The sequence below is a fragment of the Phasianus colchicus genome, chromosome 2 (assembly GCF_987193195.1).
Source record: "Phasianus colchicus chromosome 2, bPhaCol1.hap1.1, whole genome shotgun sequence".
Taxonomy (NCBI): domain Eukaryota; kingdom Metazoa; phylum Chordata; class Aves; order Galliformes; family Phasianidae; genus Phasianus; species Phasianus colchicus.
In genome coordinates, this window is record NC_143437.1 from 15,920,905 (window position 1) to 15,946,262 (window position 25,358).

At 42.7% G+C, this 25,358-nt stretch overlaps 2 protein-coding genes across 2 annotated transcripts; both read left to right on the forward strand.

Annotated features, from left to right (window-relative positions):
* Positions 1-2,341: 2,341 nt before the first annotated feature.
* LOC116231490 (ectonucleoside triphosphate diphosphohydrolase 6) lies at positions 2,342-17,141 on the forward strand. The gene is made up of 14 exons (XM_031597267.2): positions 2,342-2,390; positions 4,708-5,045; positions 5,846-5,922; positions 6,619-6,762; positions 7,871-7,946; positions 9,485-9,520; positions 10,617-10,705; positions 11,998-12,077; positions 12,712-12,776; positions 13,126-13,227; positions 13,690-13,830; positions 14,385-14,441; positions 15,498-15,610; positions 15,832-17,141. The coding sequence occupies exons 2-14, from the start codon at positions 4,787-4,789 to the stop codon at positions 15,919-15,921; spliced, it is 1,329 nt and encodes a 442-aa protein (XP_031453127.1). The 5' UTR covers positions 2,342-2,390; positions 4,708-4,786; the 3' UTR covers positions 15,922-17,141.
* A 123-nt stretch (positions 17,142-17,264) lies between these two features.
* LOC149918862 (ectonucleoside triphosphate diphosphohydrolase 6-like) lies at positions 17,265-25,100 on the forward strand. The gene is made up of 9 exons (XM_090134902.1): positions 17,265-17,491; positions 18,588-18,676; positions 19,969-20,048; positions 20,683-20,747; positions 21,097-21,198; positions 21,661-21,801; positions 22,356-22,412; positions 23,469-23,581; positions 23,803-25,100. The coding sequence occupies exons 2-9, from the start codon at positions 18,623-18,625 to the stop codon at positions 23,890-23,892; spliced, it is 702 nt and encodes a 233-aa protein (XP_089991028.1). The 5' UTR covers positions 17,265-17,491; positions 18,588-18,622; the 3' UTR covers positions 23,893-25,100.
* Positions 25,101-25,358: the final 258 nt, after the last annotated feature.

Consider the following 25,358-nt stretch of genomic DNA (forward strand, 5'->3'; position numbering starts at 1 on the left):
TATTCGTCACCAAATGTTCAAAGATCAGCAGGGTGCTGTGAGGCTGTTGGCCAGCCCTGGGCCTTAGATGTGTGCCCTAATAGAGTGACTGACGTGCAAAGCACATTTTGCTCCTACTCTCTGATCTCTGAGTCAAGGACTTCAGTATTTTACTGCATCTCTTCCCTCATGCTTGCTGCCTTGCATACAGACATGCATGTAGATCTATCTCCTCATCTAGAAGAGCAATAAAAATATTATGGAGTTTGTTTTTTTGTTTGTTTGTTTCTTTCTTTCTTTCTTTGAGAGTAGAAGCATTTCCAGATTTATTGCAATTACCCAAGCACAGGTCAAATATGGAAGAGGGCCAGAGGGGGGAAGTCTGGACACGATCCTCCCACATGTCACTGCGGACAACAGGCACCCACCTCTGTAGAAATAAATAAGCCACTCCCATCCGTGTTTCTAATTAGTGCAACCTATTTAACAAATAGACATATAATATATGTCAATTATGTAGGTCACGATAAATTTGTGAAGAACTTCATCCTGTAGGACACCAAAAAGACCACGTTGAGGCAGCATTTTCAAAGTTACGGCTCATTTCTGTGCACAGCTCACAAAGTAGCAGGGAGAAACAACACTGAGGGCCGTTTGTGTCTTCTGGTAGCACAGCCAGAGCCACCACTGAAAATATCTCTGATGTCTTCTGGGAGACACACTGTAATATGACTGCAGAATGGTGGAACCATTCAGCATTTACTGCAGATGAATCCAGTTTGAAACAACTAACATCATCTATCATACTGTATTGCATCCAGCCTACAGATTGCAAATTTGGCTCAATTCTAGAGCACTTCAGAGTTGGAGTTTATTGCTGAACGATAGCCTAGTTTGGAAGAAAAGAAGCCTGGAAGACAAAACACGTAATATTTCAGTTACAAAAATCATTGCAGCATCATTAGAAAAACAGAGCTAGAATGACAAAGCAGCCAGTGAAGCAATAACACACTAATATGCCAAAGACATGTTTTAATCCCAATCTTCTAAAATAGGAGCTTATGTGATTGTTCTGCCCACCTGCTGCCCCTCCAAAACTTTTGAATCTCTTAATAGTTTCAGCCATGCACAACAGAAACATAAATGTTTCAGAGAGATTTAACATTTGTGAGTTCATCAGGAACTGGTGGGTACCCAGAAGAGACAGAAAAGTATCTTATTTGTGTTTTCTCTCTGGGAAATGGCCACTCTACATCTGTCTGGTGTGTCTGACGGCATAGCTGGGATGGATACAGATTTGGAGAAGCCACATCTACACCAATTCTTGCCTTTCTGGAAATGTCAGGGAGAAATGATGAGTGGAGGGCGTCAGAGGAATCAGCACGTGCCACCTGGGCTTCAGGTAAGTGAGGGGAAAACAGAGCTACCTGTAGGGTGAGTAAGAGCTCAGGGATACAAGGAGGACGTGGAGGTTGGCAATGTCTCAGCAAATTCTACAGATATGCATGGTTTGCAGTGGGGAGATGCGATGAGAGGAGCACCCTTCCATTAGGACTGAAAAAAAAGATAGAAAATCGAATTGCTAAGAAAAACAATGATGGAGTTGCTGACCCTGCAGGTGTTCAAGAACCATGGAGATGTGACACTGGGTGGTGATGTGGGTTAGTGGGCATGGTGGGGATGGGTCAACAGTTGGACGTGATGACCTTAGAGGTCTTTTCCAACTTCATTGATTCTATGATTCCCACTTCAACTCTTCTCCCAGGTCGGGTGCAGGGGCACTGCAGCAGTGTCATTTTAGCTGGGAAAACACAAAGTGACTTAAGTGAAAGAGCCATTTAGAAGCGGACTCAAGCAGAACAGTGAGCACTTCCAGAGGAAAGTGCAGAGCAGCTGTCTGATGGACTCTTGGCTGACATGCACCAACACTGTGTGCCCAGAACACAGCTGGATAAAACCTGCAGGTAAGGAGTTCTTGTCAGGACTGGGTCTGACACGCTGAAGGTCTGTAGCAATCCTACTGACTATGTCTTTGAAGACCTTACTCTGCCACAACTGGGGGCCAACAGGAGCTTCTGCTTGACCAGACGAGATTCTCATCTAGTCCAGGTTACTTTCCGTGTGTACTCTTTTTCCACGTAAGAATTCTTCCCCCTTGCACAGAGGAGAACGTCCAGCCCTCGTTCCCACACAGGCCCCTCGTCCAGGCGCTGGCCACTACTGGAAGGCGCCTGTCTCCGGCACCAGCCCCAGCTCTGCTTCTCCCCTCACAGCACCGCGCCCGACACAACCCGGCACGCCGTGCCCGGCACGCCGCAGGGCCGCCCGACGAGCGCCTCGCCCGCTGCCGGCGGCCGCCCGCGCCTGCGCAGTGCCAGCGGTGTCGCCATGGCGGAGCCGGCGGCGGCGGCGTGAGTGCGGGCGGCGGGGCCGGGCGGGCGCGGGCGGCGGGAGCCGCGCGGGGACGGGCGGCGGGGCCGGGCGCACGGAGGCCTACCGGGCTGCGCGGCTTAAGCGGGCGGGGACCCGCGGGGCTCCGCCGCCGCGACGAGCCGCGCGTCCCCTTCTCCGCCCCCCGGTCAGCCCCGGGAGGAGCCGATCCCTGTGCCGGGCAGAAAGGCGCGAGCGGCGCCGTGCTCAGGGCTGTCCGTCCTCCGCTCCCCGTGCAGCTCACGCACGTCTCTGTGCCCGGAACGGATCCGGCTCCTCCTGCTTTCCTTTCAGCCGTCGGGCACCGCAGCTCTAGCCGAGGCCTTTCTCAGACCGGGAAGGCTGGACTGTGTGCGATAATTATCGCTCCTGGCTGTGTCTGTGCCTGCAGTCTCACCTCCTTCCATTTCTGGAACGTTTTGTCTTGTCCATTTTTGACAGCGTACCACCATCACCTTGAATTTTAAATTCCTCCCATTCACCTCTATTATCCCCTAAATTCCCGTCATTGACAGATTGCCACTGTCAAAACCTCCTTGAAGTCAGCTTCAGCGATTGGATCCCTTCCTCTTTTTCATTACACTGCCAAAAGAAGGAAGGATATGTAATTTTCTCACCATAAATCACTGTTGACTGCTTTTTAATCATTGGGGTGTCTGCGTGGGCACCTGTACATTTGTTGTGTTGTGCTCTCCTGTGGTTTCTTTCCTGGTGTTGGGAACCAGCCCAACTCCCTCCATCTTCCTCCTTAAACGCTGTTTTTACATTCACGGAGTCACAGAATCATTGTGGTTGGAGAAGAGCACTAAGATCATCATGTCCAACTGGCAGCCCATCACCACCACACCCAAGTTGACCTTGTCCAGTCTCCTGGGCACTCCTTTGTCATCCAGGAACAAAGATAACTGCACATGATTCAGGTTGCTCAGAGAGGTTGTGGGAGGGACATCCTTGCGTAGGATCCAATGGGGTAAAGCCCTCAGCAACCTGTTGGGTCCCCATGGCTGCCTGTGATTTGGACAGGAAGCCTCTCGAGGTTCCGTCACACCTCAGTTACAGTGTTAAGCTTATGGGATCATTGAATGGTTTGGGTTGGAAGGGACCTTTAAGGTCATCTAGTTCCAACCACTGCTATAGGCAGGGAATCCAGTTTTTCTGGATTCTCCTTTCTCAGTTCTTTTGTAGGCCTCAGGAAGAGTGGGAAAAAATATATATATATATATATATATATATGCTATTTAATGTCTTAAAATTTGCTGTAGATCTCAGTGACATTCTGAAGAAGAATGGAAACGCATCTTCTGAACCAGTGGAAAAGCAGTGTGTGGTGTTACAGGCATCCAGCAGCCATGGAGGCAATTCCATGTCTGGGACAGGCAGCATGAGAGAGAGGGATTTGTTGCTAGAACCAATTTTACAAGCAGTTCATAGCATAATCCCAGCTTTATGAATGCAGGACACTGCATGATCCTGATAGATCATGTCATTTTACACATCTAACTGCAAGTTTCCCTGGATTTGTCAAGATAGATTTGATCTCTGAAGAGTTTAGCCGATACCTTAGTCTCACTCTAGATACTGAAGAAGCTGAAGTCATAAATCCTTTTACATGCAAGCAGTACTCTGTCACTGGGTGTAAGGCTTTTTTCCACGCTCTGTTGCAGTGGACAATTGCTTTCTTCAACAGTCATGCCCAACTATCAGGAAATGATCCAAGGGATGGAACACCTCCCCTGCGAGGACAGGCTGAGAGCTGGGGCTGTTCAGCCTGGAGAACAGAAGGCTCCGGGGAGACCTGAGAGCGGCCTTTCAGTATCTAAGTGGGTGGGATGTAAGAAAGAAGGGGACAGACTCTTTAGCAGGGTATGTTGTGATAGGACAGGGGGAAATGATTTCAAACTAAAAGAGGGGAGACTTAGACTGAACACAAGGAAGACACTTCTTAAATAAGGGTGGTGAGGCACTGGCACAAGTTGCCCAGAAATGTGGTAGAAACCCCATCCCTGGAGACACTCAAGATCAGGCTGGACAGGGCTCTGTGCACCTGATGGAGCTGTAGGTGTCACTGTTCATTGCAGAGGGGTTGGACTAGATGGCCTTTGAGGGTTCCTTCCAACTCAAACACCTCCATGGTTCTATGAACATATTTACCACTGATAGTTAAGTATTTAACTAATGCTCAAGTTTACTTCCATAAGTCTGTCATCAGATAATCATCATGCTCTTAGCTCTTTCTTTTTAGAATACTTTCTCCCGGTTTAGAAAGTAAAACTCATCTTTCTTTTCTGTTGGATGTAGGAGTGATGGGGAAACCACCTATTCTGTGTGAAACAGAAATAAAGCATTCGGAAACAGAAGGAAACAAAACATCTGATAAATGGAAGCCATGAAGATATCAAAGCGGTTCTTTGCATTTGGGATTTTGGCGTGCATAGCGTTTTATGTCGCATACATGAAATGGCACTTGGATTCCAAACCACTTGTGGGAGCAACGGAAGGAATTGCTGAAAGCACTGGAGACAAACTGAACCGTCAGGCGCTGACCGCAGATCTCTCAGTCTTCTATGGAATCATGTTTGATGCGGGAAGCACAGGAACTCGCATTCATATTTTTAAATTTACACAGCAGCCAAAAGGTATGGCTTGTGCATGGTGCAATATGCAAATTCTTCCATAAATTGTGGTGCAGCCTATTGATGGTTCTGTTCTAGGGAGTACTTGCACAAATGCGCTTCAGCTTTCTCTAGAGCCACCAAAAGGGACCCATGCTGCCTTGTCTGCACTTTCATGTAATTGTCAATCTTGCAGGTTTCCAAAATACTTAGGTCTCGCCCTCTGCTGCCACTGAAAATGGTGGTAAAACTTCCACTGACTTTTGTTAGAGTGAAATTTAGCCAGAGCTGAGCATGCTGAAACATGTGGCCCTTGTTACCTGTGTAGTTTGGAAGGCCGCATATAACAGGGGTAAGGGATTAGAGAGAACTTGTACCCATAGCCTCCCCAGGGAGGTGGTTGAGGCACCATCCCTGAGTGTGTTTAAAAAACTGGATCTGGTGCTCAGGGACATGATTTAGCGGAGGGTTGTTAGAGTTGGTGTAGTATGGTTAGGTCGTGGTTGGACTCGATGATCTTTAAGGTCTTTTCCAACCTGAGCAATTCTATGATTCTATGATCTAGTGATGTGTCTGATGTGTGCAAAACGTATGGTGTGCACACCAGCACAGTCAGCTTTAACAAATAGTTTTGTAGGGAGCTAATTCCACAGCAGGGGCTGTGTTTAACAGGTTTGATGGCCTTTGATAGTTCTTTAAGCAGAGGCTTCAGTTTACTCTCATTAGTGCCTAATGATATAATTTGTACTATGGTTTTCTTTTTGTGTATCTGTATCCAAAATGATTTGTACCAGTACTTATTTTGGAATACTGCTTTTGAACAGAGACTCCCAAGTTAACCCATGAGACGTTTAAAGCGTTGAAGCCAGGTCTGTCTGCATACGCTGATGATGTCGAAAAGGTATTCTTGTTTCTGTTAGAGTTCACGTGCCCTAAAGCCTCCTGTTCGTGATATGCCCTGCAGATCATCTCTGCTGAACTCAGATCACTCTCCAAATGATACAGTAAAAATTGGTCAGCTGTCAGAGGAATAAGGAACCAAATGCATCTTGTTCTGCTCACTTGTATCAATTAAGAAGAGGAGACGCTTTTCTTATCTCTGCCTTAATATTTTGTGTGCTTAAGAATATGACAAAAGAGCGAGGTTGCATTGGAGCTGAGCCATCTCCAAAATGGACTAGAAGTGGATTCTCAGGGGAAGAATAAAAAAAACCCCAAGTATCAAGTCACTGCCTCCCTCACCTTCTGACTCACAGGGATGTGGAGACTTGCTGAGCCAGACATGCACACTGCTCATAGTGTTTTAATAGCCCTAAAGGGTTTTATTGCTCAAGGATTTATCACATTGATTTTGAGGCCTTTTGTAGCCAAACCTCTGGTACTGCTTGGCAGTGGCACTGTTTGAGAGTGATTCTTTTTGTTTTTGACTTGCTGATGGATAAACCCATTTATACGTATATGCCTTCTGGCTCCTTGTGGTCTTTACTTCTCCCTGTTCCACACTTAGATTCCTCTGATCACCCTTTTGCCCTTCCAAGAAAGGCAAATCTTAAGAGTTTCTAAGATACTTTTTTGGGGGTTCTTTCTCTGCTCACAGAGTGGACAAGGAATAAGAGAGCTCCTGGAGGTGGCAAAGAAGGAAGTTCCTATGGAACTCTGGAAGTTTACTCCTCTGGTCCTGAAAGCTACAGCTGGCCTGCGGTTGCTGCCAGGAGAAAAGGCTCAGAAATTGCTGGATAAGGTACTGTTTCTTGTCTTTCAGTTTCCTTTCCTGAAATTCTATGACAATATTTGTTCCTTTCTGTGTAAAGCATGTGCTCCTTTATGCTTCTTATGTACGTGAGTCATTCCTGTCATTTTAACCTGAAAGTGCTGCTCGGTCACCTAATCTCAGATGGGTTCAGATTAAGTAATTGTATGAGTACAGACATAGAGGAATAATGATGGCTCCAAATAAGCCTGGAAACGACATGCAACATAACAAGCATAATGTGATACTTCTAACAGTAATCAGAGACTTGTTGGTGCACCAGTTTGTTGGTGGTTTTGACCAGAATCCTGCTGTTCTGGGAGAAACTGTCCTATTTGATTTGTCATGCTATCAGACTGCCCCTGCAAGGTTCCTTTGCTCTATATTGATTAGAAATAATGTGAATTGTATTTACAGGCACGTAAAACGTTTGATATTTTAAAATATTTTAAAAAATAAAAATATTATGTCCTAGATCTTACAGCTGTTGGAAAAAGTTAGTGATTGTGCCCTATACGTACTCTTTTTCTAAGCAGTGATTGGAAGGAAGAAATGTGTTGTGGTTGAAACCAATGTCTATATTGTTCTTTGCTGCCTACAAGACAGTCTGTTCTCTTTTTTTGTACCAAATTTCAGTTGGAACTAATGCAACTGTTGCTTTAGGAGACACAGGAAAGCTAGGGTTTTACTGCCTCTAGTGCAGGCCTCTAACAGCCAACATACTCATATTAAAAAATGCCATCCCCTGAAACCCTGAGTGTCCATCTCCTTTCTCTCCTTTAGATATTCAGTACTCCATGTGTTGCTCACTGCAACAGAGTTACCAGCATACCTACCAGCATACCCTACCCATGTTATCAGCATTTCTGAGCAGTCATGCTCGAACACCCATCTGTCTGTTCTGTCTCTTTACCAAACTGCATGTAAATCACTGACTTTCTATAGCTTAGCACAGCCTGATGCTTACTGAGCTCTTGAACTTAAGGGATCTGGCCCAAGAAAAGGAACAGTTGTGTAAAACCAGAGTTTAAATAAATACCCTTCCTTTCAAATTGAAAGAAAAAGATTTCTCTGAGTGTAGCTTTTATTTGAACTACAGGTGAAGGAGATTTTTCAGGCTTCCCCCTTCTTCGTGAGGGACAACTGTGTGTCGATAATGAATGGAACTGATGAAGGTAGGTTTACTTCTGAGGAACTTTTCTGCAGTTTTTGAGATTCCTACTGCACTGTGGCAGGACCTCACTGAGGGTAGTAGGAACCTGTAAGTAGCAGATTTGATAGTTTTTATACTGCCTCAGGCCATGCCTGCCAAAGAGATTTTGTGCTACATTTTCTGAGGTGAAGTCCTGAATTCTTGATTTTCAAAGGTCTGAGTGCCAGGCAGTTCCTGTGGGATCAGCAGGAGGCCGCCAGGCAGTCAGCACTTCCTGAAGGTATTCGGTATATCTGCTTGTTGAGATGATCTTCAACAACTGCTTTTGCACACCCTGCTTTGGATTATGCTCATCTGAGCTTGCTGGAAATATTTGATTACAACTGATCTAATAAATGTGATTCTGAATTGAACCTGAAAAAAAAAAAAGTTATATTGAGAAAATAACTATTAAAGTACACTGATGTTTATCAAAAAGAGCTGAGGACAGAACCCAGAATCAGTCTTCACTTGAAGTGATTCAAAGGAGAATTTCTAAATCGTGGGTAACTTAGTGTTGAAGTGTTTTTAACCTACTTAGAAACAAAACCTGAAAGTAGCTGCTGATTTGGACTGTTTATGAGTTTCTTTTTTACTGCTTAATGGAAGAAAGACACTGTAATTGTCTTCATTTTAAGTTCATAATTCTAACAGTTGATTTAGCCAAGGTTGAACATGAACTTGTTCCTCAGTGTGCCTTAATTTTAACCAAATGGATAAATATTTTAATTTGTTAATGTAAAGGCCATTAATTCAGCTAATTCATAGAGGAAAGGTTTACAAAACAATAAAAGGACAGAAACAATGTGGTTTGCAAAAGTGCCTTGAGGCATTTAAACACTGAAAAGATGAAAATTCTTAACATTCAAAAGGAAAATCAAATGGCTCACATCAAACAAAAGCTTGCCAATGAGTATTTTCCTAGAAAATGAACAATGTGAATGTAGGTAATTTCCTTATTACATAGCTAAGGACTGAAGCCACTGAAGACTTTGGGACTTCACACTGAAGTTTTTGACCTGTGAGGAACCAAGTTCTCTAGGCATTTTGTATACAGGGCTTCTCCTCCTAGCACCATATAAGCTCTGCTGTAAAAGGTCATTCTATTTGTTCCAGGCATCTAATTTTGGCTTTTGACAGACATTGACAGTTGTGGAAGCAATGGCTTTGGAGCAAGTTGGGTCAGAGTAGCTCAGCAGAGCCAATTCTGCTTGCTCCTCTTGGAGCTCCTGCTTAGCTCTCAGCTAGATATTGTTTGGAAACTTCGTATTAGAAATTGTCCATTTGTGAAACAGGGACAAAGGAGCTTGTGACTGATAGTCTTTGGTGTCTCTGTGCTTAGATGAATAGCTGTGGTTGATATTGTTTTGTTTAGATGGGAGAAAACTTTAAAATACCTCCAGTTAAAAAGATACTAAAGCAGGAACACCTTGTTGTATGGCTCATCTTAATGTTACTGTTGTTGGATAAAATGAAGTTATATGATCTAACAGTGCATTTTCTGAATCTCTTCCTTGTTAGGTATTTCAGCCTGGATCACAATAAACTTTTTAACAGGTATGTTTATATCTATGAAAATATGCCTGATGCTGAGAAATGTATACTGTCTTCTCCCCCTGTATAGTATTTGTTCATTCATTGGCATGGGAGAAAGAAGGGTCTAGGATTAAGTCGTCAGTTGTTTTTGGCCTGAACCACTTAAGTTATTAGGATTGAGGAATTTAATCCTTTTCCTTGATGTTCATGTAGTCTTTCTTCAACTTTCCTATAAGGTAACAGAGCACTTAATTCCTTTTTGTAGTCCCCCACAAGCTCTGGGTTTTTAGTAATTTTCTAGAACTGCTTGACAGTTGCACAGTGTGAAAGTAGTGTTCTTACAGATTTATAAGATAGAAGTCAGTGTTTACACTTAGGAAGGGATGGCTGTGGAAAAACTAAGCTGAAGTCTCCTCTGGCAATAAGCAAACCAGTCTGCCTTCCAACCAGTCTGCTCAGCACAGCGTGCAGAGCCTTACGACAAGTGCTATAAAGCTTTTTTGCTCACAGGAAATATCAGAAAGGTTAATGATCTTCAAACATTATCTCTCATGAGCTATACTCTGGTACTTGGCACACACTGAGGTTGTCAGGAAGGTGTGTTTGAAGGATCGATCTGAGAAGAGCTGGATTTAAATGAGAAGTATTAAGGGTTAGCAGCAAGAATTCCAAGGGAGCCCGGTCTGTCAGGCCAGCTCTTCATTCTCTCATCCCCTTGGCCTTATGAAGCTACAAAATACTGCTGTGAGACCAGGGAGAGATGGCCAGGAAAACCGCGTTCTTTTGCGTTTCAAAGTGGTTATGAGAGTAAAGTTTGCAAAAGGGTCCTTGCATCCACTGAAAAATGTTTAGGATTCCAGTAACCAAAGCTGCTGTAATTAGAGCTTGAACAGCCATCAGAGAAATAACACAAACTGTACCATTTGGAAGATTTTCATGTCACCCTCGTAAAGCAGAGGTAAATGACCAGCAGTCAGTGTTATAATCTAGTGCTGGCTGGAAGCTGACCAATGAAGTTAGGTTATCATTTTGCTTTACAGCTCTACTTCTGGTTTTATTCCTTGCTTCATTCTCACTGTGTCCACTGTGGCTTTGTCTGTTCTGTCACATATTTTAGGTAGCTTAGATGATCCGCAGAAGAGAAGTGTAGGAATGCTGGATTTGGGTGGTGGATCAACGCAGATCACCTTCCTTCCACGCACTGAGGTAATGTGAACACTGTATGGAAATGTTGGTGCAGAAATCAGTAACTGCTCAGGTTTAGAAACAGGCCAAGGGTGTGACATGAAGCCTTGCTTCTGACAGAAGAACCCTTATCAGTTGGTCACATATACCTTGTTACAGTCAGTAATGGAGGCATTCACATTCTGTTGGTTGTCTTGCTCCAACTCTGTGGGTTGGTGCATGTGGTGAATCTGCCAGGGCTGCATTGTGTCAGGGACAATACAGCAGTCTTGAGAATGTTAATCCTTGACTCTTAGTTTGCTCTGGGTATAGTGAAGACCTCAAAGGGAATGCTGTTAATGAATCCAAGCCCAACATTTGGCTTATATTGTGTTTTAAGAACATAAGATGCCTTCTCCATCCTTGTTTCTAGCTTTCCTGAGTTCACTGTTCTGCAAATGAATGCAGCGAATGCTTTCTTAGGAGCAACTCTTATTATTCAGCTAGAAACACATGCTGATGTTTGTCATTTCAGCTTCCTGTGGTGGCATTATTATAGGTGTTCTGTGAGCAGGAAGACCTGTGTGTATAGAGTAGTGAGGTTCTGGCCTTAGCAGAGTTTGTAGTAAAGCTATGCTGCAGCAGAGGATAAGGGTGCTGTATCCAAATGCACGAATCTGGGCTGATCGAGGTGTTGTGCTTTCACAGCAGAGTGCCAGGATGTGAGGAGTTTGGGATGTGGAAATTCAGGACTCAGAGTAGGTGACAAGATATGAGCAATTAGGCATGAGCAGCCCGTGCTTTGCTCCCTGCTAATATGGTGCACTTGGAGAAAAGGCTGCACAGTGCTTTAGACAACTATCCTTTAATTTCCTCAGACCGCAGGTGGGTCCTCACTCTGTTTCTTAGCAAGCACAGTGATGTGCTTTTCCTCCAGCTTGTGGCAGTTTGCAGCTGAATTCACTTGAGAATTACGTGCCCAGTTTTCTCATTATTTGCCATAGTTTTACCTCGTAGAGATCATGTGAAGAGGCAGTTTCTGTATCAACTTGACAAAAGCAGTTAAGAGCTGGAATAAGGATTCCTTTCTAATTAAAATTATAGACCATTTTGGTATGGATATAAATGTAAGCAGTTTTTACTCTCCGTATTTTAACTCTGGGTTTTTTGATCATCTTATGTGTCACTGGCAAACTAAAATACTTGCCATTCTTTGTCTCTGAACCATGCCAGGATTGTTCTACATTTGGAAGGCTGAAAGGTTTGAAAGGTTGTGTTGCTGATGTTTGCCATTGCTGGCAGTAACCTTGCCATGGCATCTTTTTCTCCCTCAGGCAACTCTCCAGACATCACCAGCTGGCCATACAACTTCATTTCAGATGTTTAACAGCACCTACAAGCTGTATTCCTACAGGTCAGTTGTGGTAAAGAGGCCATACTGTAAAAATAGGTTACTTTCATTGAAGCCAGTGAAACCCAGGCATTTTGCTGAAGTTCAGATGAGTCCTGAGAAGTGGAGAAACCTGAGTCAAGTCACCGTCCACACAAGCTCTTGGGGTAGGGAGGGAGTTGTGCAGATTAACTGGCAGGCAAGCAGTCTGATGACTGAGAAAGTGAGGGGCTCTAGCTCCACCTCTTGCTTTGAAACTGCCTGTGTACCTGCTGTTTTGGGCAGAGGGAAGCAGCTCCTTCCCACCTGTGTTTCCTGTGGAATGTTTTGGGGCTTAGAAAAAGTCAATGCTATGTGTTAGAGGTTGTGCTGACTTTGAGGAGGGTAAGAGAAAGGTTAGAAGAATGCCTGAAGCATTCCCAGTCTTTCAAGAGACAGATTATAATTGACAGCTATACACTGTGCTTTTACAGATACCTTCTGGGTAAGGATAATATGACAGTGGCTGTCACACCATTCCCCTTATGGACATTAGCTACTCACTTGAGCTGTTTTGCTGGGACCACATAGAGGAAACAGGCATGTCCCAGCCAAGCTGTCAGTGGAGTATCAGAGGAAGGATGTTTGTTGTTCACAGAGGCTTTTCTTCCCTTTGCAGTTACTTGGGACTTGGGCTGATGTCAGCAAGGCTCGCCATTTTAGGAGGAGTTGAAGGAAAACCCTGTAAGTTACGGGCACGCAGGTCTTTGCTCTGGGCAGAGAGTGCACTGCTGTGTTGTAGAGAAAAAGGTCATTTGTCCCCTTCCCACTGAGGTGAAGGTACCTGAGTGATATGCAAGTTCCAGTCACCATGGCTGACTGTATTTGAGACAAATGCAGAAGGTGACACTAATAGATCCCAGAAGACGTGGATTCTTGCCAACCTTAGAGGTTGTGGGGCCCTCAAGCCATGACTGGTGCTTAGAGATGCATTACTAAACATGTGGTCCAGAAAGAAGCAGGGCTGGGGATGAGGGTCCTAAAATTAACTCCTTGTGTTTTTCTCTAACGTGCCATTATTTTACTTCCGCAGTAGGAGAAGGTGAGGAACTGGTCAGCCCTTGTTTACCACCTGGCTTCAAATCTGAGTGGCAACATGCTGAGATAGTGTACAAAATTAAAGGACAGAAGGCAGGTATAGTGCTTTATCACTCTCTCTTCCTGTCTAGGCCAGCTAGCAAAGTAAATTATATACTTTCAGCTTCTTGGAAATCATCTGTCTGTGTCCTCTTCTGTCCAACTTTCTTGATATGCTGTTAAAGAGATTCTACAAATGTTGCCTCTCATGCTGTGATGTGTCTGTCCAGTCAGTAAAGCTGTTAATAGTAATGCAGTTGTAGCTGAGCACTCCCTTTTAATATCCATCTGCCTTAAATTGTGTTGTTCATCCCTGATGTGTCACGTATATGTTTCCAACCTGAGGATGGTCAGAGTTAACGCTGGAACGCAGGTGTGTTGTTTCAGTTCTCTGTTAAGAACCTGTAAGAATTCAAGAAGTGCTATTGTGCAAAAGGGAGCCTGTCTCCTTGTAGTTCCTACAGCAATTGTGTTTCTTTAGCCTACCTATAATATCCCGTGTGTCTTTGCATTCTTTTAGGTGAGCCTTTGTATGAATCTTGTTCTAACAAAGTGGCAAAGATGCTCTACAAGAAAGTACATAAAGCTGAGGAAGTGAAGAACTTGGACTTTTATGCTTTCTCCTACTACTATGACTGTGCAGCAGAGGTTGGTCTCATAGGTATGTCCGTTTTCATTTCATTTCATTTAAAATGACAGGTTCTGGAACAAATGGTAGTAATGATACACATCATGATGCTGTCCTGAGCTGTCATGGGTACTGCGGTACATCGATCTCAAGTAGATATTGAATGCTATTGCATTTCTTTATATATTTCTTTATATATATTTCTTTATTTCTCCTCAGACACTTTATGTGTCTGATATGTGATGTTTATATGTGGATAATTTCAGATTTAATATGTTAGATCTGGCCAAAGGTGTTAACAGTGTTCAAGCGTCACAGGACAGGGTAGCAAAGGCATGGGGAAATGTGAAAAGTCTTTAAACTATGTTTCTTTAGGAAACTAGTTCTAGGAAACTAAATTCTTCATAAAATGAGGTTTTCAATCTAAAAATCTTTAATAAAGGTTCTTATACCTTTAAAGCAACTGTGAATTTTGTCATCGATTTCAGGCTTACTTCCAAACAACTTTTATGACCTCCTTTTACAACTTGAACCTACTATTGCCTTTGCACAAAGCACACAAACCTATGGTTTTTTTTTTCTTTTAGATAAAGAAAAAGGAGGAAGCTTAACTGCCAATGATTTTGAAGTTGCAGCTAAGTATGGTAAGTAAAAGACACAAACAGGACTAGTAACTGTGTGCAAATTCATACCTACATGACAAATGTGTGAAATGCTAAGAAGCCTCTTTCTTTTTTTTAAGTAAATACTGAGCACCTCTTTTTTGGAGCATCTGTGCTTATTTCTGCTTGTTTCTGAAAATCTCAACTTTTTATTTTTGACATTTAGTTTTCTTGTAACACATTTAAAAGTTCTCTTGCGAATTACTAGTAAACTTGCCAGTTAACAGTGCATGCAAGTAAACTGTTCTAATCTTGTGTATTTTTTCTTTTTTCTCGTGATTTGTTCATACGTTTTATTGCTAGCTGGAAACAAGAGGAAGCTGATTCATAGCCTCTTTTACTTCATTGGCTGTAGAGGGAATTGCCTCAGATTTACAAACGTAATCATGCCTTTTTTAATGCTATAGACACAGGCTTTGATCAAACTGGGTTGGGACTTTTTGGTAAACTTTATGAATGACTGAGCAATTGTTGCAATTCTAACTTCTGAACTACTTTTTGTATGATCCATCCTGAGAAAGGAACTGCTTTTTATTTTTTTTATTTATTTTTTTTTCATCAGCTGTTGAATGCATACGCTTGAGAAACTTTCTAATGGGAAGAAAACAAATTGCTCAGCATTCAAGCTTTATTGGAATAGGGTGGAAAGTTTTCACAATGTTTGTTTTTCCAAGCTACTGACAACTTTTTTTTTCAGCACAAAGCAGATGCAAGCACAATTGAAACTGTTGATATTTTAAAGTTTTACAGTAAGTGTGAAAACAGTTGGAGGCCCATTTTTCTACTTGCTGAGTACAGTACACTCAGCTGTTTTTGGGTAAGAGAAGCAATGCTTTACTCTTCCTTCTTGTGTGCCAAAGCTCCTGGGCATCTGCAAACACAAGGATATCATTTGAATGCTATTTTAACAGGTTTCATAGGTGTGGAACACACGTTACAAGAAGTGGTCTAAGGATTTGTTTGAAGTTTTTCAGAGCTGGGCTGATGCTAGGCCTGAGCTCACCATGAACATTCTGACACCTCTTTCTTTTTATTTAGTGTGCAAGACCATGGAAATCAGCCCTGGAAGCAGCCCCTTTCTCTGCATGGACCTCACATACATCACCTTCCTCCTGCAAGAACTGGGCTTCCCAAAGACCCAAGTCTTTAAGGTAGTGCACAAAAACAGATTGCTGAGAGTGGGCAGAAGATGGACAAGTCATGCCAGTAGTTTGGTGCCCGATTTCCCTTCTTGCTACAACACACTTTATGATTATGGTGGAGTAACACTATAATGGTGATAACTAGTTGTGATAACCTTCAACACTGTATTCACCTTACATTTTTCTTCTCACAGAAAATTATATTTAAATTTTTTTTTTTTTTTTTCCAGCTTGCCCGGAAAATCAACAATGTTGAGACGAGCTGGGCATTGGGAGCCACCTTTCATTACATTGACTCACTCAATAGACTGCAGTACTAAAGCTCCCTGAAGGCAACTTCTGGGGATGTCGGGTTTTGGAAGCCCAACACAGGAGAATCTGTTGAAGGGGTCTGCTTTTGGCTTCCTGAGTCCCTTGGGAGGTTCTCAGAAGCTCAGCCCCCTCCCTGTCGTGTCCCATCCATCATAAGCTCTTTTTTTACAGTGCATAATGCAGTTTCTAAGGAATAAGCATTGATTGTACAGCATCTATTGTCAAATTCCTGTAAAACTTGATCATCATTGAAGGAGAACCAGCACTCTGCAGGACACCTATAATCTCTATGAGAAAAACACACCTTTTTGAAATGTGCCTGTACTATTCACTTGTACTGTGCTGAAGGAACTCTTTATGCTCTCCTGATTTCAAGGTGTTTTTTCCTGTCTGTCAGCAGTTTCCAGTGATAATTTTTATTTTGCTACTTGGATGTTTGAAAAAGAACTTAAGCATGCATGTGAATACAATGCATTTACGCAGATGTGCTGCTGACAGGCAGCAGCTTTGAAATGCCGTGTGGAAGTCTCAGCTCTGCTTTTCAATTGCTGAAGCAGCAAACCTTGGGAGCACTGTAGAAGCAGGATACAGACAGGCATGAATCAGAGCTTATATCTGCTATAGAGCTAAAGTATCGGTGTCCAACCTTTTGGCTGTGTGAGCCACACTGAGTGAAGATGAATAATCTTGAGCCACGTATAAAATAAATAATATACTTAATATATATAAAGGGTTTTTTTTTTTTTTTTAATTAAAACATTGAAAAAGAGTAATAAAACCATAGAACCAGTGGGATGTTTGACTTTTTTTTTGTGACACTAACACATCAGTCAGGTTTGATGGCAATGGTTGCAATCGGGACCGGGGTGGTAAATTCCCCCCCGCTGTGAGGACAGAGCAGGTCCGAGACTGGCTCATGAGACTGAATGTGTACAAGTCAATGGGGCTGGATGGCGTGCATCCCAGGGTTCTGAAGGAGCTGGCTGAGGTGGTTGCCGAGCCGCTCTCCATCATATTTGAAAAGTCGTGGCTGTCAGGTGAGGTCCCGGATGACTGGAGGAAGGGTCACGTCACTCCCATTTACAAGAAAGGGAGCAAGGAGGACCCCGGGAACTACAGGCCAGTGAGTCTTATCTCCGTGCCTGGGAAGATCATGGAACAGATCATCCTGGATGACATGCTTGATCACATGAGGAAAGGGCGTGTGATCCGTGACAGCCAGCCAATTCTGCTTGCTCCTCTTGGAGCTCCTGCTTAGCTCTCAGCTAGATATTGTTTGGAAACTTCGTATTAGAAATTGTCCATTTGTGAAACAGGGACAAAGGAGCTTGTGACTGATAGTCTTTGGTGTCTCTGTGCTTAGATGAATAGCTGTGGTTGATATTGTTTTGTTTAGATGGGAGAAAACTTTAAAATACCTCCAGTTAAAAAGATACTAAAGCAGGAACACCTTGTTGTATGGCTCATCTTAATGTTACTGTTGTTGGATAAAATGAAGTTATATGATCTAACAGTGCATTTTCTGAATCTCTTCCTTGTTAGGTATTTCAGCCTGGATCACAATAAACTTTTTAACAGGTATGTTTATATCTATGAAAATATGCCTGATGCTGAGAAATGTATACTGTCTTCTCCCCCTGTATAGTATTTGTTCATTCATTGGCATGGGAGAAAGAAGGGTCTAGGATTAAGTCGTCAGTTGTTTTTGGCCTGAACCACTTAAGTTATTAGGATTGAGGAATTTAATCCTTTTCCTTGATGTTCATGTAGTCTTTCTTCAACTTTCCTATAAGGTAACAGAGCACTTAATTCCTTTTTGTAGTCCCCCACAAGCTCTGGGTTTTTAGTAATTTTCTAGAACTGCTTGACAGTTGCACAGTGTGAAAGTAGTGTTCTTACAGATTTATAAGATAGAAGTCAGTGTTTACACTTAGGAAGGGATGGCTGTGGAAAAACTAAGCTGAAGTCTCCTCTGGCAATAAGCAAACCAGTCTGCCTTCCAACCAGTCTGCTCAGCACAGCGTGCAGAGCCTTACGACAAGTGCTATAAAGCTTTTTTGCTCACAGGAAATATCAGAAAGGTTAATGATCTTCAAACATTATCTCTCATGAGCTATACTCTGGTACTTGGCACACACTGAGGTTGTCAGGAAGGTGTGTTTGAAGGATCGATCTGAGAAGAGCTGGATTTAAATGAGAAGTATTAAGGGTTAGCAGCAAGAATTCCAAGGGAGCCCGGTCTGTCAGGCCAGCTCTTCATTCTCTCATCCCCTTGGCCTTATGAAGCTACAAAATACTGCTGTGAGACCAGGGAGAGATGGCCAGGAAAACCGCGTTCTTTTGCGTTTCAAAGTGGTTATGAGAGTAAAGTTTGCAAAAGGGTCCTTGCATCCACTGAAAAATGTTTAGGATTCCAGTAACCAAAGCTGCTGTAATTAGAGCTTGAACAGCCATCAGAGAAATAACACAAACTGTACCATTTGGAAGATTTTCATGTCACCCTCGTAAAGCAGAGGTAAATGACCAGCAGTCAGTGTTATAATCTAGTGCTGGCTGGAAGCTGACCAATGAAGTTAGGTTATCATTTTGCTTTACAGCTCTACTTCTGGTTTTATTCCTTGCTTCATTCTCACTGTGTCCACTGTGGCTTTGTCTGTTCTGTCACATATTTTAGGTAGCTTAGATGATCCGCAGAAGAGAAGTGTAGGAATGCTGGATTTGGGTGGTGGATCAACGCAGATCACCTTCCTTCCACGCACTGAGGTAATGTGAACACTGTATGGAAATGTTGGTGCAGAAATCAGTAACTGCTCAGGTTTAGAAACAGGCCAAGGGTGTGACATGAAGCCTTGCTTCTGACAGAAGAACCCTTATCAGTTGGTCACATATACCTTGTTACAGTCAGTAATGGAGGCATTCACATTCTGTTGGTTGTCTTGCTCCAACTCTGTGGGTTGGTGCATGTGGTGAATCTGCCAGGGCTGCATTGTGTCAGGGACAATACAGCAGTCTTGAGAATGTTAATCCTTGACTCTTAGTTTGCTCTGGGTATAGTGAAGACCTCAAAGGGAATGCTGTTAATGAATCCAAGCCCAACATTTGGCTTATATTGTGTTTTAAGAACATAAGATGCCTTCTCCATCCTTGTTTCTAGCTTTCCTGAGTTCACTGTTCTGCAAATGAATGCAGCGAATGCTTTCTTAGGAGCAACTCTTATTATTCAGCTAGAAACACATGCTGATGTTTGTCATTTCAGCTTCCTGTGGTGGCATTATTATAGGTGTTCTGTGAGCAGGAAGACCTGTGTGTATAGAGTAGTGAGGTTCTGGCCTTAGCAGAGTTTGTAGTAAAGCTATGCTGCAGCAGAGGATAAGGGTGCTGTATCCAAATGCACGAATCTGGGCTGATCGAGGTGTTGTGCTTTCACAGCAGAGTGCCAGGATGTGAGGAGTTTGGGATGTGGAAATTCAGGACTCAGAGTAGGTGACAAGATATGAGCAATTAGGCATGAGCAGCCCGTGCTTTGCTCCCTGCTAATATGGTGCACTTGGAGAAAAGGCTGCACAGTGCTTTAGACAACTATCCTTTAATTTCCTCAGACCGCAGGTGGGTCCTCACTCTGTTTCTTAGCAAGCACAGTGATGTGCTTTTCCTCCAGCTTGTGGCAGTTTGCAGCTGAATTCACTTGAGAATTACGTGCCCAGTTTTCTCATTATTTGCCATAGTTTTACCTCGTAGAGATCATGTGAAGAGGCAGTTTCTGTATCAACTTGACAAAAGCAGTTAAGAGCTGGAATAAGGATTCCTTTCTAATTAAAATTATAGACCATTTTGGTATGGATATAAATGTAAGCAGTTTTTACTCTCCGTATTTTAACTCTGGGTTTTTTGATCATCTTATGTGTCACTGGCAAACTAAAATACTTGCCATTCTTTGTCTCTGAACCATGCCAGGATTGTTCTACATTTGGAAGGCTGAAAGGTTTGAAAGGTTGTGTTGCTGATGTTTGCCATTGCTGGCAGTAACCTTGCCATGGCATCTTTTTCTCCCTCAGGCAACTCTCCAGACATCACCAGCTGGCCATACAACTTCATTTCAGATGTTTAACAGCACCTACAAGCTGTATTCCTACAGGTCAGTTGTGGTAAAGAGGCCATACTGTAAAAATAGGTTACTTTCATTGAAGCCAGTGAAACCCAGGCATTTTGCTGAAGTTCAGATGAGTCCTGAGAAGTGGAGAAACCTGAGTCAAGTCACCGTCCACACAAGCTCTTGGGGTAGGGAGGGAGTTGTGCAGATTAACTGGCAGGCAAGCAGTCTGATGACTGAGAAAGTGAGGGGCTCTAGCTCCACCTCTTGCTTTGAAACTGCCTGTGTACCTGCTGTTTTGGGCAGAGGGAAGCAGCTCCTTCCCACCTGTGTTTCCTGTGGAATGTTTTGGGGCTTAGAAAAAGTCAATGCTATGTGTTAGAGGTTGTGCTGACTTTGAGGAGGGTAAGAGAAAGGTTAGAAGAATGCCTGAAGCATTCCCAGTCTTTCAAGAGACAGATTATAATTGACAGCTATACACTGTGCTTTTACAGATACCTTCTGGGTAAGGATAATATGACAGTGGCTGTCACACCATTCCCCTTATGGACATTAGCTACTCACTTGAGCTGTTTTGCTGGGACCACATAGAGGAAACAGGCATGTCCCAGCCAAGCTGTCAGTGGAGTATCAGAGGAAGGATGTTTGTTGTTCACAGAGGCTTTTCTTCCCTTTGCAGTTACTTGGGACTTGGGCTGATGTCAGCAAGGCTCGCCATTTTAGGAGGAGTTGAAGGAAAACCCTGTAAGTTACGGGCACGCAGGTCTTTGCTCTGGGCAGAGAGTGCACTGCTGTGTTGTAGAGAAAAAGGTCATTTGTCCCCTTCCCACTGAGGTGAAGGTACCTGAGTGATATGCAAGTTCCAGTCACCATGGCTGACTGTATTTGAGACAAATGCAGAAGGTGACACTAATAGATCCCAGAAGACGTGGATTCTTGCCAACCTTAGAGGTTGTGGGGCCCTCAAGCCATGACTGGTGCTTAGAGATGCATTACTAAACATGTGGTCCAGAAAGAAGCAGGGCTGGGGATGAGGGTCCTAAAATTAACTCCTTGTGTTTTTCTCTAACGTGCCATTATTTTACTTCCGCAGTAGGAGAAGGTGAGGAACTGGTCAGCCCTTGTTTACCACCTGGCTTCAAATCTGAGTGGCAACATGCTGAGATAGTGTACAAAATTAAAGGACAGAAGGCAGGTATAGTGCTTTATCACTCTCTCTTCCTGTCTAGGCCAGCTAGCAAAGTAAATTATATACTTTCAGCTTCTTGGAAATCATCTGTCTGTGTCCTCTTCTGTCCAACTTTCTTGATATGCTGTTAAAGAGATTCTACAAATGTTGCCTCTCATGCTGTGATGTGTCTGTCCAGTCAGTAAAGCTGTTAATAGTAATGCAGTTGTAGCTGAGCACTCCCTTTTAATATCCATCTGCCTTAAATTGTGTTGTTCATCCCTGATGTGTCACGTATATGTTTCCAACCTGAGGATGGTCAGAGTTAACGCTGGAACGCAGGTGTGTTGTTTCAGTTCTCTGTTAAGAACCTGTAAGAATTCAAGAAGTGCTATTGTGCAAAAGGGAGCCTGTCTCCTTGTAGTTCCTACAGCAATTGTGTTTCTTTAGCCTACCTATAATATCCCGTGTGTCTTTGCATTCTTTTAGGTGAGCCTTTGTATGAATCTTGTTCTAACAAAGTGGCAAAGATGCTCTACAAGAAAGTACATAAAGCTGAGGAAGTGAAGAACTTGGACTTTTATGCTTTCTCCTACTACTATGACTGTGCAGCAGAGGTTGGTCTCATAGGTATGTCCGTTTTCATTTCATTTCATTTAAAATGACAGGTTCTGGAACAAATGGTAGTAATGATACACATCATGATGCTGTCCTGAGCTGTCATGGGTACTGCGGTACATCGATCTCAAGTAGATATTGAATGCTATTGCATTTCTTTATATATTTCTTTATATATATTTCTTTATTTCTCCTCAGACACTTTATGTGTCTGATATGTGATGTTTATATGTGGATAATTTCAGATTTAATATGTTAGATCTGGCCAAAGGTGTTAACAGTGTTCAAGCGTCACAGGACAGGGTAGCAAAGGCATGGGGAAATGTGAAAAGTCTTTAAACTATGTTTCTTTAGGAAACTAGTTCTAGGAAACTAAATTCTTCATAAAATGAGGTTTTCAATCTAAAAATCTTTAATAAAGGTTCTTATACCTTTAAAGCAACTGTGAATTTTGTCATCGATTTCAGGCTTACTTCCAAACAACTTTTATGACCTCCTTTTACAACTTGAACCTACTATTGCCTTTGCACAAAGCACACAAACCTATGGTTTTTTTTTTCTTTTAGATAAAGAAAAAGGAGGAAGCTTAACTGCCAATGATTTTGAAGTTGCAGCTAAGTATGGTAAGTAAAAGACACAAACAGGACTAGTAACTGTGTGCAAATTCATACCTACATGACAAATGTGTGAAATGCTAAGAAGCCTCTTTCTTTTTTTTAAGTAAATACTGAGCACCTCTTTTTTGGAGCATCTGTGCTTATTTCTGCTTGTTTCTGAAAATCTCAACTTTTTATTTTTGACATTTAGTTTTCTTGTAACACATTTAAAAGTTCTCTTGCGAATTACTAGTAAACTTGCCAGTTAACAGTGCATGCAAGTAAACTGTTCTAATCTTGTGTATTTTTTCTTTTTTCTCGTGATTTGTTCATACGTTTTATTGCTAGCTGGAAACAAGAGGAAGCTGATTCATAGCCTCTTTTACTTCATTGGCTGTAGAGGGAATTGCCTCAGATTTACAAACGTAATCATGCCTTTTTTAATGCTATAGACACAGGCTTTGATCAAACTGGGTTGGGACTTTTTGGTAAACTTTATGAATGACTGAGCAATTGTTGCAATTCTAACTTCTGAACTACTTTTTGTATGATCCATCCTGAGAAAGGAACTGCTTTTTATTTTTTTTATTTATTTTTTTTTCATCAGCTGTTGAATGCATACGCTTGAGAAACTTTCTAATGGGAAGAAAACAAATTGCTCAGCATTCAAGCTTTATTGGAATAGGGTGGAAAGTTTTCACAATGTTTGTTTTTCCAAGCTACTGACAACTTTTTTTTTCAGCACAAAGCAGATGCAAGCACAATTGAAACTGTTGATATTTTAAAGTTTTACAGTAAGTGTGAAAACAGTTGGAGGCCCATTTTTCTACTTGCTGAGTACAGTACACTCAGCTGTTTTTGGGTAAGAGAAGCAATGCTTTACTCTTCCTTCTTGTGTGCCAAAGCTCCTGGGCATCTGCAAACACAAGGATATCATTTGAATGCTATTTTAACAGGTTTCATAGGTGTGGAACACACGTTACAAGAAGTGGTCTAAGGATTTGTTTGAAGTTTTTCAGAGCTGGGCTGATGCTAGGCCTGAGCTCACCATGAACATTCTGACACCTCTTTCTTTTTATTTAGTGTGCAAGACCATGGAAATCAGCCCTGGAAGCAGCCCCTTTCTCTGCATGGACCTCACATACATCACCTTCCTCCTGCAAGAACTGGGCTTCCCAAAGACCCAAGTCTTTAAGGTAGTGCACAAAAACAGATTGCTGAGAGTGGGCAGAAGATGGACAAGTCATGCCAGTAGTTTGGTGCCCGATTTCCCTTCTTGCTACAACACACTTTATGATTATGGTGGAGTAACACTATAATGGTGATAACTAGTTGTGATAACCTTCAACACTGTATTCACCTTACATTTTTCTTCTCACAGAAAATTATATTTAAATTTTTTTTTTTTTTTTTCCAGCTTGCCCGGAAAATCAACAATGTTGAGACGAGCTGGGCATTGGGAGCCACCTTTCATTACATTGACTCACTCAATAGACTGCAGTACTAAAGCTCCCTGAAGGCAACTTCTGGGGATGTCGGGTTTTGGAAGCCCAACACAGGAGAATCTGTTGAAGGGGTCTGCTTTTGGCTTCCTGAGTCCCTTGGGAGGTTCTCAGAAGCTCAGCCCCCTCCCTGTCGTGTCCCATCCATCATAAGCTCTTTTTTTACAGTGCATAATGCAGTTTCTAAGGAATAAGCATTGATTGTACAGCATCTATTGTCAAATTCCTGTAAAACTTGATCATCATTGAAGGAGAACCAGCACTCTGCAGGACACCTATAATCTCTATGAGAAAAACACACCTTTTTGAAATGTGCCTGTACTATTCACTTGTACTGTGCTGAAGGAACTCTTTATGCTCTCCTGATTTCAAGGTGTTTTTTCCTGTCTGTCAGCAGTTTCCAGTGATAATTTTTATTTTGCTACTTGGATGTTTGAAAAAGAACTTAAGCATGCATGTGAATACAATGCATTTACGCAGATGTGCTGCTGACAGGCAGCAGCTTTGAAATGCCGTGTGGAAGTCTCAGCTCTGCTTTTCAATTGCTGAAGCAGCAAACCTTGGGAGCACTGTAGAAGCAGGATACAGACAGGCATGAATCAGAGCTTATATCTGCTATAGAGCTAAAGTATCGGTGTCCAACCTTTTGGCTGTGTGAGCCACACTGAGTGAAGATGAATAATCTTGAGCCACGTATAAAATAAATAATATACTTAATATATATAAAGGGTTTTTTTTTTTTTTTTAATTAAAACATTGAAAAAGAGTAATAAAACCATAGAACCAGTGGGATGTTTGACTTTTTTTTTGTGACACTAACACATCAGTCAGGTTTGATGGCAATGGTTGCAATCGGGACCGGGGTGGTAAATTCCCCCCCGCTGTGAGGACAGAGCAGGTCCGAGACTGGCTCATGAGACTGAATGTGTACAAGTCAATGGGGCTGGATGGCGTGCATCCCAGGGTTCTGAAGGAGCTGGCTGAGGTGGTTGCCGAGCCGCTCTCCATCATATTTGAAAAGTCGTGGCTGTCAGGTGAGGTCCCGGATGACTGGAGGAAGGGTCACGTCACTCCCATTTACAAGAAAGGGAGCAAGGAGGACCCCGGGAACTACAGGCCAGTGAGTCTTATCTCCGTGCCTGGGAAGATCATGGAACAGATCATCCTGGATGACATGCTTGATCACATGAGGAAAGGGCGTGTGATCCGTGACAGCCAGCACGGCTTCACCAGGGGAAGGTCATGCTTGACCAATCTGGTGGCCTTTTATGATGGAGTGACGGCATCGATGGACAAGGGAAAGGCAACCAATGTCATTTACCTGGACTTGAGCAAGGCCTTTGACATGGTGCCCCACCACATCCTTATCTCCAAATTGGAGGGATGTGGATTTGATGGGTGGACCACTTGATGGATAAGAAACTGGTTGAAAGGCCGCAGACAGAGGGTGGTCATCAATGGCTCTATGTCC